Consider the following 20,479-nt stretch of genomic DNA (forward strand, 5'->3'; position numbering starts at 1 on the left):
CAGCACTGTGATTAGGTTACAGGCTCAGAGAAAGGAGGAGGCACAGAGCTTAACAGTGTAGGGGGAGCATTTCCCCAATACAGAGGCCTGCTCCCAGCCCAGACATGACCTGTGCTTTATACAGCTATTACTGTTATTTCTGCATCCTTATATAAGACCGACTGCATCTGTACCAAGAGAGTATAGATACATACAGTGCTAAGTGTTCCAGACTTAAAGAGAAGGAGGACCATTTTCACCCCAAGAGCATACAATATAAGCTGAACGGCTAGAGATGGAGACAAGAGAAGGACTTGATATGTCACTGTAATCAGTGATGTGTGTTTATGAAGGAATGGTCTGCAGGCTAATGGCAAAGGAATGTGTTAACCCTGAAAACATGTTGATCCATTAAGATCTGCCCTACTACCTCAGCTTGGAAGAGCTCAGCGAGAAACTTTATACTGGGACTGCAGATGGGATTTAAAGGGAATGGAACACCAAGGTGGAGAGGTTAAACTGAGGGGTCTGGGCCACTGGAAGTCTCAAGGGAAATGATACTTAAACCTTTAAATCCCTAGCACCCACTCAGCTGGAATGTGTGCACTGGAAACCAGTGGGTTGATGGAATACTGATCTGACTGCCTTCCCTAGTTATATTCCACATGAGCTGATTACCCCAGGGCTCTGGCAGCTTGTGCAGTGATCTTGCCAGTGTTCCTACAGCAGCTGTTCGGCACATTCCTGACCCATTCCTCACGCCAACATCCTGGCAGCTGAACACTGTTCCCACCGGGTCTCAGCCGACCACCTTGTTGCAATGTCCTGGCTTGGACTGAGTCACTGGCAGACATGGGACAGACATGGAGTGGGGAGAGTAGACAACTTGCTTGTGTTACCCCTAACTGTACATCTACAGAAGAGGCCTGTGAGGTCTCATACGCTTTTATACAACCACATTGTTGAAAGTTAGTCTTTTGGTAACGTGAATATTGAATGATAGATGATGTAGGCTCCACCAGGTCTGTGACTCCTTGTACCACCTCACCCCAGAGCTGAGACTATCATCCGGACCAGGTTTTGGGATTGAATGGTTGATATAAGACTATGTTCACCAATGTTCAATGAATTAAAAGAAACAAGTCTGTTTGGGCTTTAAATCACCATCATAGTTTGCACAGCATGACCTACATTTAAATTTTAGGGTATCAGCACCCATGTGCTAACTCTACCGATAATATGGAGGTTAATATTCCACTTAATATATTACAATATGGTTTATTATTGATGTGTCTATATGAAACACTGATAGTGAATGCAGCCCTGTACAGTGTAGAACAGCACAGGGAACATGCCCCAAATTGCTTGCAACCAAAGATGCTGGAAGCTACAGTGACTTGCTCAAGTTCACACTAGCCGGTTGTCTACTGAAGTCATCAAGCTGCAAAACGGAGGTAAAATGAGTGCATGGGAATTGCACCAGATTGATCAAAGTAAACATTGCTTTGAATTAGATTTATTTTCTTTGATTAATATAGTGCTGTCTCTTCTTTATAGTACTGTAGACATCAGTTAATAACCCCCTAGGCCAAGAGTGGCCAACTCCAGTCCTCAAGGGCCCCCAATGTGTCATGTTTTCAGGATATCCCTGCTTCAGGACAGGAGGCTCAGTCAAATACTGAGGCACTGATTGAGCCAACTGTGCTGAATCAGGTTTGTCCTTAAAACCTGAACCGTTGGTGGCTCTTGAGATCTGGAGTTAGTCACCCTTGTCATAGGCCTTCAACCAGTGCTCTTCTATGCTTCCAACCCCCCCCCCCCCAACACAAGATCACTTCTTATTGAAAGTCATACTTTATATTGGTTAAGTTCTACAAGGCACCAGGGAGGTAAATTTGGTGAAGAGGTTGGACATACAGTATACTTCTGTGATATGTCTGTCCCATCTCTGCCAGTGACTCAGTCCACGCCAGGACATTGCAACAAGGTGGTCGGCTGAGACCCGGCGGGAACAGTGTTCAGTTGTCAGGATGTTGAGGTCTGTGAGGTCTGCATGCCAGAAAATGTCGATGTTGTTGGTCACTGGGACTAGTTACCAGCTTCCTTTCCTTGCTTACCTGTTCAGGTCTGGTTCAGTAACCGCAGAGCCCGATGGCGCAAGCAAGCAGGAGCCAATCAACTGGCAGCTTTTAATCACTTGCTGCCAGGAGGATTCCCTCCCACTGGGATGCCGACGCTGCCTCCTTACCAACTGCCTGAGACTTCCTATCAAGCAGCCAGCCTTGCCCAAGGTGAGGACCCCTCTCCTGTTATATGACCTCTGCCATGTTGGGTCTTGTGTATCCTTGATGTACACCAAGGCTGATGTCAGAAATCAATGGAGAAATACCACAACAGTGATTAAATGCAGTGTATTAAGTCTAATGATCAGTACTCAGTGGTGTTGGGTATCACAACACTTGGTAGTAATAGTTATTTTAACAATAGTAATTCTAATAATACATATTTATTTATAAATGATAATAATACTAATAATACATTTTGTTATACAGATACCACTGCCTACATCCATTCATTAGGGGTATACCTTATAATCCCCCTTATACAGCTATTTTTCTCCTGGTATCCAAGCACATGTATGTACCATTGTTTCGCCTGTTTCTTGAGGAGCAGGTTCTGAACCTACTTCTTGTAATTATTCTTTCAGATGTTGGCAGCACGGTGCACAGACCCCAACCACTCCCACCCTCCTCCATGCATCAGGGAGGTCTGTCGGCCACCGGTGACAATGGGGGTGCTTATGGCGCAAGGCACAGCTTCTCGAGCTACTCGGACAGCTTCATGAACCCAGGGGGACCACCCAACCACATGAACCCTGTCAGCAATGGCCTCTCCCCACAGGTAAGCAGCATGGCAATTCTCACCCTCTACAGCAGTATTTTATGATATACTCATTTACATATCCATCATATTGATGTTAAATTCCACCAAGGGTCAGGTTCCATATACTCTGAAGTGGCCGATCACACCGTTATCGGACCATTGAAGTCAATGAGAGTCTTCGGCTGATCACAGTGGGACCGGCCGCTTTGGAGTATATTAAATCACCCCCCCCCCCCCCCCCATGTGTTTTAAAAAAATCAATTTTGAATACTTTCTAGAAATATTGATTGAAATGATACAAATGCATGGAGCAATCAGGTAACAATGAGGAGTCCCAAGTGATGAATCCGATATCTGTCCCTGTACATTATTAAGGCTTCACGGGCTGGTACATCCCTTCTTTGTATGCAGGGTTATGGGCTCCCTATTTTTATTTATTTATAAAATTGTTGTACCCGGAAGTAATACATTGAGAGTTACCTCATTTTCAAGTATGTCCTGGGCACAGAGTTATACATAATACATGGTTACATTAAAAGAACAGGGTTATGCAGTGAATTCACAGACATTTCATGGACAGATAGAATTGGGTGCAGGGGATAAAGGGCTTGAGAGTTTCAGATAAAAATAGAGCAGCTTTAATATCACTTTAACATCACCAAACATCAGAAAATGGCTCACATCCTTGGCTGCCCTTCGGCTGCGCCAGAGGCTGTCCGCCTTGCGGGCAACGCAGATGTACACTGGGGTGGTTGAGATTGAATCTGTTAACAAAAAGTTCTTTGTGTCCTCTTAGCTCATTAACATTCCAGTGGGTGGGGTTGACGTTCCACAAAATATAAGCACATGTTAACCCTTAGCACTCTGGTCCTGTGCAGAGGGGAGCAGTTCTTGGGGAGCCCCATCAGGCTGTCCGCCTTTGGGGCAACGCAGACGTACACTGGGGTGGTTGATATTGAATCTGTTGCCACTTTCTTCAGCTGCACAAGAGTCTGGCAGCAATGGAGGAAGAACTGATACACACACTGTGCTCATTTGTAAAACCACGTTGGTTATCAGTTCTTGGTTACTTGTGGGATATCGTGTTTTGATCTCAATGTTTGTGTACAAAATGATTTACCCACACCCCCCAATGGAAATAAATATGCCACAAGATAATGGCTATTTATTTACATACACTCCCAAATGAAAGTTGTGGGAAATAACACTCAGCTTAGCTCAAGCACAGGGTCTTTGGCAATTTAACATTTTATTTGTGTTTAGTACAGTATCTGTGCATTGTACTCTTTAATCCACTGTATTAAGTACCAAAAAACGTTGCCCACCCGTGGTGTAGAAACCACTTAATGATGTTGCATTGTATCCGTGTTGCTGCTTTATCTGGTATTAAATCACATAGACCTAGATTTACAAACCGCCCAAAAACCCACGTCACCGATTCATGGTTATTGCAGAATTATGGAGAAATCCAGAAATATAAGGACACTGTATAAAGCGCAGTCTCTGGATACACAGATATGGCTGGCAGTGTCAGTACATAACATTAGTATCAGTCATGTAGAGAAAGTAGTGTAAGTGGGGAATTGGTCTGCTCAAGGTGTACTCAGGGTTGTCACCACTCAGGGTTTGACCCGGAGACTTCGGGTTTCGGGCACTTATCTCCGGGCTATGGGTTTAGCTGAAAAATCTCTAGGAGGCGGCATCTCCCCCTGCAAATAATAATAGCATGTTCTTGTATAGCGCTACTAGTTTTACGTAGCACTTTACAGAGACATTTTGCAGACAGAGGTCCCTGCCCCGTGGAGCTTACAATCTATGTTTTTGGTGCCTGAGGCACCGGGAGATAAAGTGACTTGCCAAAGGTCACAAGAAGCCGACACCGGGAATTGAACCAGGTTCCCCTGCTACAAACTCAGTGCCACAGTCAATGTCTTTAATCACTGAGCCGTTCCTTCTCCTAGGCAACTCCAGGCCTCAATTCCCGTCAACATGGCTGCCCGACGTCACATGGCGCCCTGTTGCCATGGCAATGGGACACCACGTGACATCACTGTGTCACACTGTTACGTGCCATGGCAACTGGCCATCACGTGACGCCTCTGTGCCACAAGGCGCCCCGTTGTGATGGCAACTTGATGCCGTCATGGCAACGTGCGCCATTTGACATGTGCAGGGAGTGGGGTATGCTGTATGCTGCAGGAAGTGAGTGATACGCTGTGCTGCAGGGAGTGGGGATGCTCAGAGCTGCAGGGAGTAAGGGATGCGGTGGGCTGCAGGGAGTGGGGGGATTCTCTGTGCTGCAGGGAGTAAGGGATGTCTTGAGCTGCAGGGAGTAAGGTATGTCTTGAGCTGCAGGAAGTGGGGATGCTCAGAGCTGCAGGGAGTGGGGGATGCTCAGAGCTGCAGGGAGTGGGGGATTCTCTGTGCTGCAGGGAGTGGGGGATTCTCTGTTCTGCAGGGAGTGGGGGATTCTCTGTAGTGCAGGGAGTGGGGGATTCTCTATGCTGCAGGGAGTAAGGGATGTGGTGGGCTGCAGGGAGTGGGGATGCTCAGAGCTGCAGGGAATAAGGGATGCGGTGGGCTGCAGGGAGTGGGGATGCTCAGAGCTGCAGGGAGTAAGGGATGCGGTGGGCTGCAGGGAGTGGGGGATTCTCTGTGCTGCAGGGGGTAAGGGATGTCTTGAGCGGCAGGGAGTGGGGATGCTCAGAGCTGCAGGGAGTGGGAGATGCACAGAGCTGCAGGGAGTGGGGGATTCTCTGTGCTGCAGGGAGTGGGGGATTCTCTGTGCTGCAGGGAGTGGGGGATTCTCTGTACTGCAGGGAGTGGGGGATTCTCTGTGCTGCAGGGAGTGGGGGATACTCTGGTGCTGCAGGGAGTGGGGGATTTTCTGTGCTGCAGGGAGTGGGGGATTCTCTGTTGCTGCAGGGAGTGGGGGATTCTCTGTACTGCAGGGAGTGGGGTATTCTCTGTGCTGCAGGGAGTGGGGGACACTCTGGTGCTGCAGGGAGTGGGGGATTTTCTGTGCTGCAGGGAGTGGGGGATTTTCTGTGCTGCAGGGAGTAAGGGATGCGGTGGGCTGCAGGGAGTGGGGTATTCTCTGTGCTGCAGGGAGTAAGGGATGCGGTGGGCTGCAGGGAGTGGGGGATTCTCTGTGCTGCAGGGAGTAAGGGATGTGGTGGGCTGCAGGGAGTGGGGGATTCTCTGTGCTGCAGGGAGTGGGGGATACTCTGTGCTGCAGGGAGTGGGGGGCACTCTGGTGCTGCAGGGAGTGGGGGATTTTCTGTGCTGCAGGGAGTGGGAGATTTTCTGTGCTGCAGGGAGTAAGGGATGCGGTGGGCTGCAGGGAGTGGGGTATTCTCTGTGCTGCAGGGAGTAAGGGATGCGGTGGGCTGCAGGGAGTGGGGGATTCTCTGTGCTGCAGGGAGTGGGGGATACTCTGGTGCTGCAGGGAGTGGGGGATTTTCTGTGCTGCAGGGAGTGGGGGATACTCTGGTGCTGCAGGGAGTGGGGGATTCTCTGTGTTGCAGGGAGTAAGGGATACTCTGTGCAGCAGGGAGTGGGTGATGTTCTGTGCTGCAGGGAGTGGGGGACACTCTGTGCAGCAGGGAGTGGGAAATGTTCTGTGCTGCAGGGAGTGGGAGATGTTCTGTGCTGCAGGGAGTGGGGGATACTCTGTGCCGCAGGGAGTGGGGATGCTCAGAGCTGCAGGGAGTGGGGTATGCTGTATGCTGCAGGAAGTGAGTGATACGCTGTGCTGCAGGGAGTGGGGTGCTATGTGCAGGGAGTGGGGGTGCTATGTGCAGGAAGTGAATGATAAGCTGTGCTGCAGGGAGTGGGGATGCTCAGAGCTGCAGGGAGTGGGGGTGCTATGTGCAGGGAGTGGGGTATGCTGTATGCTGCAGGAAGTGAGTGATACGCTGTGCTGCAGGGAGTGGGGATGCTCAGAGCTGCAGGGAGTGGGGATGCTCAGAGCTGCAGGGAGTGGGAGGTGCTATGTGCAGGGAGTGGGGTATGCTGTATGCTGCAGGAAGTTAGTGATACGCTGTGCTGCAGGGAGTGGGGATGCTCAGAGCTGCAGGGAGTGGGGGTGCCATGTGCAGGAAGTGGGGTATGCTGTATGCTGCAGGAAGTGAGTGATACGCTGTGCCGCAGGGAGTGGGGATGCTCAGAGCTGCAGGGAGTGGGGGTGCTATGTGCAGGAAGTGAGTGATACACTGTGCTGCAGGGAGTGGGGATGCTCAGAGCTGCAGGGAGTGGGGGTGCTATGTGCAGGAAGTGAGTGATACGCTGTGCTGCAGGGAGTGGGGTGCTATGTGCAGGGAGTGGGGGTGCTATGTGCAGGAAGTGAGTGATACGCTGTGCTGCAGGGAGTGGGGATGCTCAGAGCTGCAGGGAGTGGGGGTGCTATGTGCAGGGAGTGGGGTATGCTGTATGCTGCAGGAAGTGAGTGATACGCTGTGCTGCAGGGAGTGAGGATGCTCAGAGCTGCAGGGAGTGGGAGGTGCTATGTGCAGGGAGTGGGGTATGCTGTATGCTGCAGGAAGTGAGTGATACGCTGTGCTGCAGGGAGTGGGGATGCTCAGAGCTGCAGGGAGTGGGTGGTGCTATGTGCAGGGAGTGGGGTATGCTGTATGCTGCAGGAAGTGAGTGATACGCTGTGCTGCAGGGAGTGGGGATGCTCAGAGCTGCAGGGAGTGGGAGGTGCTATGTGCAGGGAGTGGGGTATGCTGTATGCTGCAGGAAGTGAGTGATACGCTGTGCTGTAGGGTGTGGGTGATGCTCAGTGCTGCAGGGAGTGGGGGGTGCTATGTGCAGGGAATGGGTATGCTGTATGCTGCAGGAAGTGAGTGATACGCTGTGCTGCAGGGAGTGGGGATGCTCAGAGCTGCAGGGAGTGGGTGGTGCTATGTGCAGGGAGTGGGGTATGCTGTATGCTGCAGGAAGTGAGTGATACGCTGTGCTGCAGGGAGTGGGGATGCTCAGAGCTGCAGGGAGTGGGAGGTGCTATGTGCAGGGAGTGGGGTATGCTGTATGCTGCAGGAAGTGAGTGATACGCTGTGCTGTAGGGTGTGGGTGATGCTCAGTGCTGCAGGGAGTGGGGGGTGCAATGTGCAGGGAATGGGTATGCTGTATGCTGCATGCTGCAGGAAGCGAATGATACTCTGCTACAGGGAGTGTGGGATGCTATGTGCTGCAGGGAGTGGGTGCTATGTGCAGGGAGTGGGTGATGCTCAGTGCTGCAGGGAGTGGGGGTGCTATGTGCAAGGACTGGGGCATGCTGTATTTTGCCCTTTGTTATGTATTGAAGAAATGGGAATATAGCCGCTACTTTCCTTTACAATCAATTTCATGATGATGCTAAAACATTGCGCACAATGAACTCAAAGGGATTATTTATCAAAACCTCCCTATTGCAACCCCCCAAACAATCACATACAAATACAACACATCCCCATTGCTTCCCTGAGTAAAGGAACGTGTGGCTATCTTTGCAGTAGTATTGCAGAATTCAGATATTAATAAATGACCCCCGGCAAGAGAGGAAATTGATGCATACTATTCTCATATACTCTCAGGTACTTCATGTTTATTCCCCCCCATATCACACACTATGATGCAAAGTAACCAAATAATTACATTAATGCAAAGATCTGCACGCTCCAATTGGCCTCTTTTTAACATTTATTATTGGGCTTCATTTATATAACGTGTGCTGGATGCTTGTGTAAAATTGCCATTAACTCTCCATTCTGTAAAAGAGCTTAATAACCTTCACCTGTTTAGGGACAACCAGTAAGAGCCAGGGGTTCAGACCTGGGGATCATGGGGTTCAGAACTAGGGATCATGGGGTTCAGACCTAGGGATCCAGGAGTTCAGACCTGCGGAGCCAGGGGTTCAGACATGGGGAGCCAGGGGTTCAGATCTAGGGATCCAGGGGTTCAGATATGGGGATCCAGGGGTTCAGACCTAGGGATCCAGGAGTTCAGACCTGCGGAGCCAGGGGTTCAGACATGGGGAGCCAGGGGTTCAGATCTAGGGATCCAGGGGTTCAGACCTAGGGAGCCAGGGGTTCAGACCTAGGGAGCCAGGGGTTCAGACATGGGGAGCCAGGGGTTCAGATCTAGGGATCCAGGGGTTCAGACCTAGGGAGCCAGGGGTTCAGACCTAGGGAGCCAGGGGTTCAGACATGGGGAGCCAGGGGTTCAGACCTAGGGAGCCAGGGGTTCAGACATGGGGAGCCAGGGGTTCAGACCTAGGGTGCCAGGGGTTCAGACCTAGGGAGCCAGGGGTTCAGGCCTAGGGAGCCAGGGGTTCAGATCTAGGGATCCAGGGGTTCAGACATAGGGATCCAGGGTTTTAGACATAGGGAGCCAGGGGTTCAGACATAGGGAGCCAGGGGTTCAGATTTAGGGATCCAGGGGTTCAGACATGGGGAGCCAGGGGTTCAGGTCTAGAGATCCAGGGGTTCAGACATGGGGATCCGGGGGTTCAGACCTAGGGAGCCAGGGGTTCAGATCTAGGGATCCAGGGGTTCAGAAATGGGGAGACAGGGGATCAGACATGGGGAGACAGGGGTTCAGGCCTAGGGAGCCAGGGGTTCAGACATGATAAACCAGGGGTTCAGACCTAGGGAGCCAGGGGTTCAGAACTGGGCAGCCAGGGGTTCAGAACTGGGGAGCCAGGGGTTCAGATCTAGGGATTTAGGGGTTCAGATCTGGGGAGCCAGGGGTTCAGATCTAGGGATTTAGGGGTTCAGATCTGGGGAGCCAGGGGTTCAGACTTGGGGAGCCAGGGGTTCAGACTTGGGGAGCCAGGGGTTCAGACATGGGGAGCCAGGGGTTCAGACATGGGGAGCCAGGGGTTCAGACATGGGGAGCCAGTAGTTCAGACCTGGGGACAAGTTTTTTGCTCTTGAATAGCTCAGTAGCTAGACTGTGTCTCCATCACACAGCACCTCTCTCGTATTCTCCCCCCTCCCTTTCTCTGCCTAGCGCTCTTTCTCTTCGCAAGGCGATGTGTTCATAATAAGCATTCAAAATGAGACGCTGGGCGCGGGAGGAGAACTGCAAGGGGTGTTAAATACTACAAAATTAGAGGAAGAAAAAAACTGATGCAAATCATTGGTAAAGAGAAAATTATGTGCAATTACCCAGCGATATTGGGCAGCTCGGCCCACCCTCGACCAACAAGATCTCATTAACAAGCAGAAAATAAGATTGAAATGGTGTGTAAAAGAGCTGAGAAATGAATTTGAATGCTGCATTTGTCCACAATTACCCCCTCGTTCACACATATTTTATTACAATTTTTTTATTCTTCTTAATCTTTCCATCCCTCAAAGCAGATTGGCGACATCCCTAGCATTACAGAGGCTGAGGGAGCGAGCATTAAGGATTTTCCTTCTCTGGAAGTGAGCTCTGCTCTCTGCCTGTTACCGGCTGCTGTGTGCGGATAAGAGAGCGGCGCGCGCCGAACCAGACCACGGGGGCAGCTAAATGTTTGGGCGACTCGGTGTTTACCGGTGTAACGGGCTATAATTGGTGTGATAGTATTCAGAGGCGCCGACTGTTACCCCTTCAATATTTCACAAGCCATGTATCCCCCTCCTTGCTTTAACCTCTTCAGTGCCAGAGAGGCCAGTGACGCATTGGCAGAGCAATGGATGGGATTCCTGTACCACGAAAACACTATAAATATAAATACAAAATATGCTGCATTCATGGATTTAAATGTGCACCCATGTGACCCTGTAGATACAAAAATATGCCCTAAGACAGGGGTGCTCAATGCCAGTCCTCAAGCCCCCCAACAGGTCAGGTTTTCAGGATATCTCAGTTCCAGCACAGGTGGCTCAATCACAGACTGAGCCTCTGATTGAACCACCTGTGCTGAAGCAGGGACTGATTGAACAACCTGTGCTGAAGCTGGGATAAAAAACCTGACCTGTTGGGGGGGAGGGGGCTTTAGGACTGCAGTTGATCAACCCTGCCCTAAGAGGCATACATTCACATCCATAATACTGTCCGTGTGCACAGGTTTGTAGAAATATACAAGTTGAATAATTAATTATGCACACATGGATGTGGACACATCTATATCATATTGATAGATTGTGGTACTATATTAAAGCATGTACTTCCAGGGGTCGGCTCCTTGTGACCTTGGGCAAGTCACTTTATCTCCCTTTACGAGCGCTAGATGAAATAAAGTTATTATTATTACGTGTGTGTGTGTGTGTGTGTGTGTGTGTGTGTGTGTGTGTGTGTGTGTGTGTGTGTGTGTGTGTGTGTGTGTGTGTGTGTGTGTGTGTGTGTGTGTGTGTGTGTGTGTCATGATATGTATTTCCAGGAAAGGTGGGCACATTCGGAGTTCGAACTCCGAGTCGAGCAGTTTGCGAATTCAGCGTTCGATTCGAACTCCGAGTTGAACTTTTCTTCCGAACCTGAGCAAACCTTTGCGCTGAAATCCACAAAAGACTTTCTTCCCGTTTGTGTTTTTTTTTCAAAATGGCGTGTTTTGCAAAAAAGTTCGACGTTTGAAAACGTGCCGCCAAATTTGGATATTTTGCTTTATTTTTCATTATTAAAAAAACAAACAGAACCAAAAACAATGGACTTTTGGCAAAACCAAACCACAATTTATTTATTCTTTACCAGCCAAAGTGCCCCACCCTTAATTCCTAGCTGCGGTGACGTATGTATTGGTACACGTGGCCGTGTATATGAGCAGCGACTAATTTTTCCGTGTCTGTGTATATACATTGTATCTAGGTCATGTGTATATGATTGCACAGTTCTATCCCAGGGTGTGTGGGCACTCTTTCCATTCCCCCCCTTTCACCCCCCCCCCACCCCCACCCAGCATTTTACAGCCGAGTTTCACTGCTGTTAACTTTTAACCTCAGTGCTGACATCACAATGAAGGATATGGGATTGTATGCAGTCTGCAGCCACCTGCTGCTGCCAGTCAGTGCTGGGGAGGGGTATTAAGAGCTGAGCATTCCTCCACACGTGAGAAAAAAAAACAGAAATCCTCTCTCTTTTCCTAGGCTGTTTGCTGGGATTTCCTTCTGTCCCCAGAGATGGCAGAAAACCAAAGATTTCTAGCTGGTCTTGTCGCTCACTCGTTAAAAGCAGCAGCAGCAGAGAGAGAAAAGAATAACATCATTTAGTGGGTTCTGCTGTTTTTTTGGTGCTTCTTTAGCTCCGTTTCCTATTAACCCTTTTACTGCCAGAAAGACCTGCGTTGACGTGAATAGTAATGGGTATTGAAATGCCATGTTTAAAATGCCCAGAAATAGTGCTATTTCTTGCCCGCTAACCTTAAAGGGGCTGAATAGGTGCACAGTTTGCCCCTTTGGAATTGGCCACAGGCTAGAAGCCGACCGGACAACAAACTGCAACAGGCTTATTCTATATTAGATAAAGTGGTCGATTGGGCCGTGTTTGTTTTTTTTAACATATGATGGTCTCCGGAGTTGAACCCCGTTAATTTTAGCTCCGGGGACCCCCTGCTTCCAGAGATACTTAAAAGGGGGTGCCGGTGTCGCTCTGCTTTTTAAAGCTTCTGCGTCACGGGGGGCCAATAGGATGCCACACCGGATGACATCACGGCTTCCTATTGGCCCACAGGGCACAGGAGCTTTGAAAAGCGGCCATTACGTGATCCCTGCTAGTGAGCCAGAGTGGCTACTGGCGCCCCCTACGGTGGTACTGTATCTCTGGAAGCAGGGGGTCCTCGGAGCTGAAGTTAATGGGATTGAGCCACAGATTGAGACACCTGTGCTGAAGCAGGGGTCTCCTTAAAACCTGACCTGTTTAGTTAAAAACATAGGAAGAGGTGTACTGTAGCAAGAACAGGTAAACCTAGTATGAGCTCTTCTTGTAACCTTGGGGAAATCCCTTTATCTCGCTGTACCTCAGGTACTATAATTAGATTGTAAGCTCTTTGGGACAGGTTTGATGGCACGGCAAAATAACACCAACGCTCATAGGTAATAACACTAATTTGAAGTTGGACATGTGAAAGGTATAATCATACAAGGTCAATACCCGGTATACACCTGAAACAGGTGGCAACATTCCACCGCACATCATTATTGTATATGGTGCAAGTTAATCCAAAACACTTTCCAGTTTAGTTTAATGCACAGTATCATGTTCATTTGGTGCACGTTGACACAGAGTCTGTGTCAGAACAGCAAGGCCCCGCTTTTCGCCGATCCGCTGATACAGCGGTACCGAGAAGGGGCCGCCATGTCTACGCATGCGTAGAACGGGGAAGTCAGGGGTCGCGCATGCGCAGAACGGGCGGTTGACGAGGGTGCGCATGCGCAGAACGAAGGTTGCACGGGCCGAACGGAGGTTGCGCGTGCCAAACGGAGTTTGCGCATGCGCAAAAGGGGGGAATTGCCGGTTTGCGCATGCGCACACGCCGAAAATCACCGGTTCCGCTTTCCAGCGATTTTCGCTTTGCGGCGGGCCCATAGAACGGAACCCGACGCATGCCCGGGGCCCTCCTGTATTAAGCAATACACATTTCAGTGTCTCAATTTTATGAGCATGTAGACAGTAACATGAACTCACATTATTTTATTGTTTGTAACTGTTGCTGAGTGGGGGAGTGCGCACCTTATTACAATCTTACTGTAACTTGAAGACAGTTTATCTTCCTACCTACAGCATGTATACTGCTTTATTGAACGCCTGCTCTAAAATCACTGTTCAGTTACAGCATTAAAGCAGCAGCCCCTGCAGAATTATTTTTGTAATACCTTGCTTAAACCACAGTGGTGAGCCACATGGGTAATGAGTAACTGGGGTGAAAATCTCCTGTACAAAGGAGACTCCTGATAGGTAGAGGGACTTCTGATTTAAACAGCTCGGCTGCAACATGGAGCAGAAAATGTGTCATCTTAAAAGGGGCAAAAACGCATGATTTTTTTAATTCTGGAATGAAACGGAAACGCTCTCCTTTAGCGGTTCACCCCTTGTGTTTATTTCGGAGAATGTCTCCTCCTAGTACGCGTGACATCAATGGGAAATAGAAGCCAACAAATAAAAATAAAAAATCCGTGGCGTGCTACAGGAATAGCAAAGAAAGGGAGGAATCGCCAAGAAAAGCGAAAGACGTTTACTGATCAGGCGACATAGACTGGGTAGGATTGGCGTTTTAACCCTTTGAGTGCTGGAAGTCCCAAGAAGGCATTGCCGTGGCTGGGCCTTCCAGCACTGCTTGGGTTAAACACCCCCAAACCGTTTGTGAGACTGGCACTTCTCAATCTCCAACGTATTGGTGTTTGGGCCTCTTCGTACCCACTCCTCACTTTCTTTCCTTATCTGTTCCCCTTGTGCATCGTCCCTGTCCCCTCCCTCCAGCCCCTATCACTTTCTCGCTTCCCTCTCTGCTATTTGATGTGGAGCAGAGCGTCTCTGTCGCTTGGTTTTTCTGAACCGAGGGGATCAGTAGCGTCAGCAGAGCTCGGCTCTCGTCTTTGATCCATGTCCTAAGGCCGGCTTGACAGCAAAGCAGCATGGAGACAAAAACGACTCAGCCAAAGTGATTCCTGACAACTGTCTCCCAGAGATAAGGGAGCCTCTTTCTTCCTGGGATTTTTCTCTCTCTCCATTTAATACCTCCTCTCCGTTTCCATATGAAGGAGAGTCACTTTATACTAGAGGCAGCAGCCAAGACGTTGTGTGAGGATGATACAGTGGAGTGGGCTCTCTAAGCGTCTTCTGGTTTAATTTCTCACTAGCTATACTAAAACATATCCGTGCAGCCTTGGACATGCCTAACTGGCAAGGTCCAGAGGACCAGATGAGGGGGATTTGGGCTGACACAACTACTCAGTCATATCCTCTCCATCAGTGACTCTACATCATCTTGCGCTGACCAAGAGCGTAGCCAGGACTTGGTCCAATGGTTCCCGCACCACTACCAATAACTTAGCAGGTTACGGGGGAACCAGAGTTAAGCGGTGCCTTATTACCTTTCCCAGGCTGGGCGGTGATATTAAAATTCACCCAAGTCGCACACATTTGCAGTTTTTGTTTTTTTTGGTCCACGTTCACAATATTTGGTGGTTTCCTCAAAGCCACATAAAATGCTGTTAAAAATAAAAAAATCTCTATTTTCGAAAAAGAAAAGTGATCTTTCACAAGCGTGAATTTCTTAAAATAAATAATCTTATCGACATTTCATCCACCAAGTGAATATCTTAAATCATTCGCACGTTCTTGAAGCGAACGAGGACTTCTTTGCCTATCCCTCGCTGCCGTCAGCCTGGCATCAACGTCATGGGTTATGTGTGGTTATTAAGCCAATACGTTGCAGGCCGATCTGGCAGCAAAAAGGTGAAAATAACTTATATCTTATATTGCACGTTCTTGTGATATTTCCCACTTTTCGTGCCATGCTGCTTTAAGTCTAATGTGCGCTCATTGGACTTTTCAATATTTATTGGTTTATTGGTCATGTGTTGCTTTCCTCTTTTTACATTTGGTGTTTTTCGCTCTTTGGTGGACGTGTATAAATCTTGAAGACGCCTTTAACTGGGTGTCATAATACAGCAAGGAATCCCGACATCCTGGCTTAGAATCACTGATTGATAAAGACAGGCAGGTATCAGAGCAGTGATGGTAAATGTAGGTATTTGTGTTGGGAGAAAAATAAGCCCATTAAATGAGAGAAAATGCTCTTTTAGGGCTTTCTTGTAGAACAACTTTAGGTTTTTGGTTTAAAAAAAGATGCTACAATTTAAATACAATTTCTTTACACAAGTAATAGTGAATGCTTCTTTAGGAATCAGCAGAGAACCTGGAGCCTTACTAAGGGCGAAAGGTCATTTCTGGCAACAAGTGTTTTCACTTAGTTCCAGATGCCACTGTGACAGGTGTGAATTCTTGCTTTCTACCAGCTTGAAGCAGGCATCAGATAGGGACCAAATGATCAGAGATGCCCCCAATTTCCCAGGAACAAAATGCATCCTAATATACAACTAGAACAAGCCACATTCTCATGCAAACCCATAGGAATATACTTGGTTAGTTTAAGAATTTGATGTTTTCTATTGCTATAAGTCTGTGTGTTTTAGACTGAGAAAGTGGGGGTATGTGTGCCTGATGTGCATATGGGTGTGAGGTATGTGTGCCAATGGAAGGAAGGGAAAAGAGTCCCTGGTGTTTCCCTTATGGCCCTGTGGCTGGTGGGCATTAGAGGTAAGTATTCATTATGTTTCCATGGGTGGAAGTGGTGAGGGTGTGTGTCACTTAATACCCTATGTGCGGAGGCCTTAATAGATACGTGTACCGGTAAGAGGAACGAGTGAAAGTTAGGTGTCCTTGTTGCCAATATAAGACGATGAAGAGGTATGTCTCCTTGATGCCAATGTGAAGGCTATGTGTACCTTGTGTACCTTGTGTCCCTTGGGATGGCGGTGTTGAAAGATATGTGTACCAGAGGAAAGAGGCAGTGAGAGGTGTGTCCCTCTAATACCAATGTGAGGATTGCATGTATCTTATATCGCTAAGGATGGTGGTATTGAGATGGATCTGTACCAAAGGGAAGATTCAGTGAGAGGTGTGTCCCTCTAATACCAATGTGAGGTTATATGTATCTTATATCTCTAAGGATGGTGGTATTGAGAGGCATCTGTACAAGAGAGAAGAGGCAGTGAGAGGTATGTGGCCCGGATGCTTCCATGAGGGGACATCGTAAAACGAATATATGCCTGGTGTCCCTGCTGAAGAAAGGACTATTTGAGGAGGGTTTGAGAGGATGCGTGAGTGTTCTCTTTGTTCAGTTGCCCGGCAGTGAAAGAGTTCATATCTGAACCAGTTTCCCTATCGAGTGAATCTCCAATTTGGGTTTTATTAATCGCTTATCACCTTCCAGCATCTCCCGTCTTCTGTTCTTGGGTTAAAGAAAGAGAAAACAAACTAAATAAAAGTGTTTCTTGTTGTTATCTCTGGGAGGAATCGGCGCTGGGCTCAGAGGAAAGCGAGTCTGTGCAGCAACTGATGTATTTACCCTTCTGTGTTTGTTATGTGGCAGGAGCCGGGGGCAGATTTCTGCTAATTTTGCATCCGCTTTTATCCAGCGCCTTTTCACCGGCGGCTCTGTGCTCAGATAAGTGGATTAGTTGCCAGGCTGAACAAGAAGGTGTTTAACAAGGAGGAAGCTGGAAGGAAGATATTTGTTTCCCAAATAATGAAGCCATGTTTGTATGTGAATGTGCACCCAGGATCTACTTGTACAGAAGCTGAGCAAGCCTCCAGGTCTCTGCTCTCATCCTCCTAGCAAGGGATGCCAAGCCTCCAGGTCTCTGCTCTCACCCTCCTAGCAAGGGATGCCAAGCCTGTGGGTCTCTGCTCTCACCCTCCTAGCAAGGGATGCCAAGCCTGTGGGTCTCTGCTCTCACCCTCCTAGCAGGGGATGCCAAGCCTGCAGGTCTCTGCTCTCACCCTCCTAGCAAGGGATGCCAAGCCTGTGGGTCTCTGCTCTCACCCTCCTAGCAAGGGATGCCAAGCCTGTGGGTCTCTGCTCTCACCCTCCTAGCAGGGGATGTCAAGCCTGCAGGTCTCTGCTCTCACCCTCCTAGCAAGGGATGCCAAGCCTGTGGGTCTCTGCTCTCACCCTCCTAGCAGGGGATGCCAAGCCTGTGGGTCTCTGCTCTCATCCTCCTAGCAAGGGATGCCAAGCCTGTGGGTCTCTGCTCTCACCCTCCTAGCAAGGGATGCCAAGCCTGCAGGTCTCTGCTCTCACCCTCCTAGCAAGGGATGCCAAGCCTGTGGGTCTCTGCTCTCACCCTCCTAGCAGGGGATGCCAAGCCTGCAGGTCTCTGCTCTCACCCTCCTAGCAAGGGATGCCAAGCCTGTGGGTCTCTGCTCTCACCCTCCTAGCAGGGGATGCCAAGCCTGTGGGTCTCTGCTCTCATCCTCCTAGCAAGGGATGCCAAGCCTGTGGGTCTCTGCTCTCATCCTCCTAGCAAGGGATGCCAAGCCTGCGGGTCTGTGCTCTCACCCTCCTAACAAGGGATGCCAAGCCTGCAGGTCTCTGCTCTCACCATCCTAGCAAGGGATGCCAAGCCTGCGGGTCTCTGCTCTCACCCTCCTAGCAAGGGATGCCAAGCCTGCAGGTCTCTGCTCTCACCCTCCTAGCAAGGGATGCCAAGCCTGTGGGTCTCTGCTCTCACACTCCTAGCAAGGGATGCCAAGCCGAGAGGTCTCTGCTCTCACCCTCAGCAAGGGATGCCAAGCCTGCAGGTCTCTGCTCTCACCCTCCTAGCAAGGGATGCCAAGCCTGTGGGTCTCTGCTCTCACCCTCCTAGCAAGGGATGCCAAGCCTGCGTGTCTCTGCTCTCACCCTCCTAGCAAGGGATGCCAAGCCTGCGTGTCTCTGCTCTCACCCTCCTAGCAAGGGATGCCAAGCCTGTGTGTCTCTGCTCTCACCCTCAGCAAGGGATGCCAAGCCTGTGGGTCTCTGCTCTCACCCTCCTAGCAAGGGATGCCAGGCCTGCAAGTCTCTGCTCTCACCCTCCTAGCAAGGGATGCCAAGCCTGTGTGTCTCTGCTCTCACCCTCAGCAAGGGATGCCAAGCCTGTGGGTCTCTGCTCTCACCCTCCTAGCAAGGGATGCCAGGCCTGCAAGTCTCTGCTCTCACCCTCCTAGCAAGGGATGCCAAGCCTGCAGGTCTCTGCTCTCACCCTCCTAGCAAGGGATGCCAAGCCTGCGGGTCTCTGCTCTCACCCTCCTAGCAAGGGATGCCAAGCCTGCAGGTCTCTGCTCTCACCCTCCTAGCAAGGGATGCCAAGCCTGTGGGTCTCTGCTCTCACACTCCTAGCAAGGGATGCCAAGCCGAGAGGTCTCTGCTCTCACCCTCAGCAAGGGATGCCAAGCCTGCAGGTCTCTGCTCTCACCCTCCTAGCAAGGGATGCCAAGCCTGCGTGTCTCTGCTCTCACCCTCCTAGCAAGGGATGCCAAGCCTGCGTGTCTCTGCTCTCACCCTCCTAGCAAGGGATGCCAAGCCTGTGTGTCTCTGCTCTCACCCTCAGCAAGGGATGCCAAGCCTGTGGGTCTCTGCTCTCACCCTCCTAGCAAGGGATGCCAGGCCTGCAAGTCTCTGCTCTCACCCTCCTAGCAAGGGATGCCAAGCCTGCAGGTCTCTGCTCTCACCCTCAGCAAGGGATGCCAAGCCTGTGGGTCTCTGCTCTCACCCTCCTAGCAAGGGATGCCAGGCCTGCAGGTCTCTGCTCTCACCCTCCTAGCAAGGGATGCCAAGCCGAGAGGTCTCTGCTCTCACCCTCAGCAAGGGATGCCAAGCCGAGAGGTCGTTCCATGGCCAAGACCTTCAGTACATAGGCCTAGGTACAGCTTGGCTGCAGATCCCCATGAAGCAGCTCAGCCAATGACCATTAAACCTGGATGGGACTTTTAAATACTCAAAGTGACTTGGAGACACCCTCCATGTTAAAAGGTTTTACGCACCTACTCTGGGTTTTTAAATCCCATCTCCCAATTATGAATTCTGCACTGAGGGGTCTTTTTGTGTAGACTTAGAGCAGGAGTCATCAAGGGCCACAAACAGGTCAGGTTTTAAGTATATTCCTGCGTCAGCACAGGTAGCTCAGTCGTTGACTGGGCCACTGATCGAGCCACCTGTGCTGAAGCAGGGATATCCTGAAAACCTGACCTGTTGGTGGCCGTAAAGCACTGGAGTTGGCCACCTCTGATTTAGAGACAGGTTCACCCTTGTTTATACTAGTCTAAATCCTAAACACAGTATTACCATCTATCTCAGATGTTAGCAGCCACCCATTAACTAGATAACAGGTGAATGCACCTAATTTACATATAAAAAAAAACAGTACAGAACATGGGTTGGTTACTAGTAGCTAGTAGGCATTCGCCTCCAAACAACTGATTAGTGGTCATTCACTAGGCGCCGTCATTACTGTATGGTAATAGATGTTCTAGTGCTTGCCACCCCTTGGATGGCCAGTTTCATATATACTACAGTTTGTAACCTCTTTCCAACCAGAGATGCTAGTAGCACGTGGTCCCCATGGACAGGAAAGGGTTTAATCCAGAATCTCCAAACTCAGTCCCCCAGAGCTACGAACAGGCCAGGTTTTCAGGGCAATCATTGCCCACGCAAATTGTCTCTGTGATAACTAGAGCTGGGTTAACTATTTAATTACACGCTAATTAGAGAAATCTTGAAAACCTGGCCAGGTAGCTGCTCTTGGGTCCTGAACTAATCTTATAGTCCTTTTTTGATTCAAACTCCCGCTTCCTTCTGTGTGTTGTAATTCTCCAATTCCATCCATCCACCCTCCCTGCTGCCAAAGGGGTTTGTAATGTGTTGTATTGCCTCTGGCAGTTAAAGGGTTTGTAACGCAATGCAGGCACATCACAAACTGATTTAACCACATATAGTTTACTATGAATGTGGCAAACGTGATGCGATTTCTAAGCCATGCCAATAAATGCCGCAACTCTATTTTGATGTCCCTCTTATCCACTCTTCACACACAAGCCTATGAAAACTAATCACCACCTGCACTTCTGCTTTGCCACATCAACTGATGCAATGTAAAAAAATAAAGGAAAGAAA

The 20,479-nt window shown here is 49.5% G+C and overlaps 1 protein-coding gene across 2 annotated transcripts in view; it reads left to right on the forward strand.

Annotated features, from left to right (window-relative positions):
• The window catches only part of PAX7 (paired box 7), a 98,683-nt gene that overhangs the window by 51,970 nt on the left and 26,234 nt on the right, over positions 1-20,479 (forward strand). For both annotated transcript variants that reach the window (XM_075606003.1, XM_075606004.1), the window contains exons 6-7: positions 2,105-2,270; positions 2,687-2,880. In XM_075606003.1, coding sequence (XP_075462118.1) covers positions 2,105-2,270; positions 2,687-2,880 — 360 coding nt within the window. The remainder of the gene's footprint in view (positions 1-2,104; positions 2,271-2,686; positions 2,881-20,479) is intronic.

This window comes from Ascaphus truei, chromosome 6, assembly GCF_040206685.1.
Source record: "Ascaphus truei isolate aAscTru1 chromosome 6, aAscTru1.hap1, whole genome shotgun sequence".
NCBI lineage: Eukaryota > Metazoa > Chordata > Amphibia > Anura > Ascaphidae > Ascaphus > Ascaphus truei.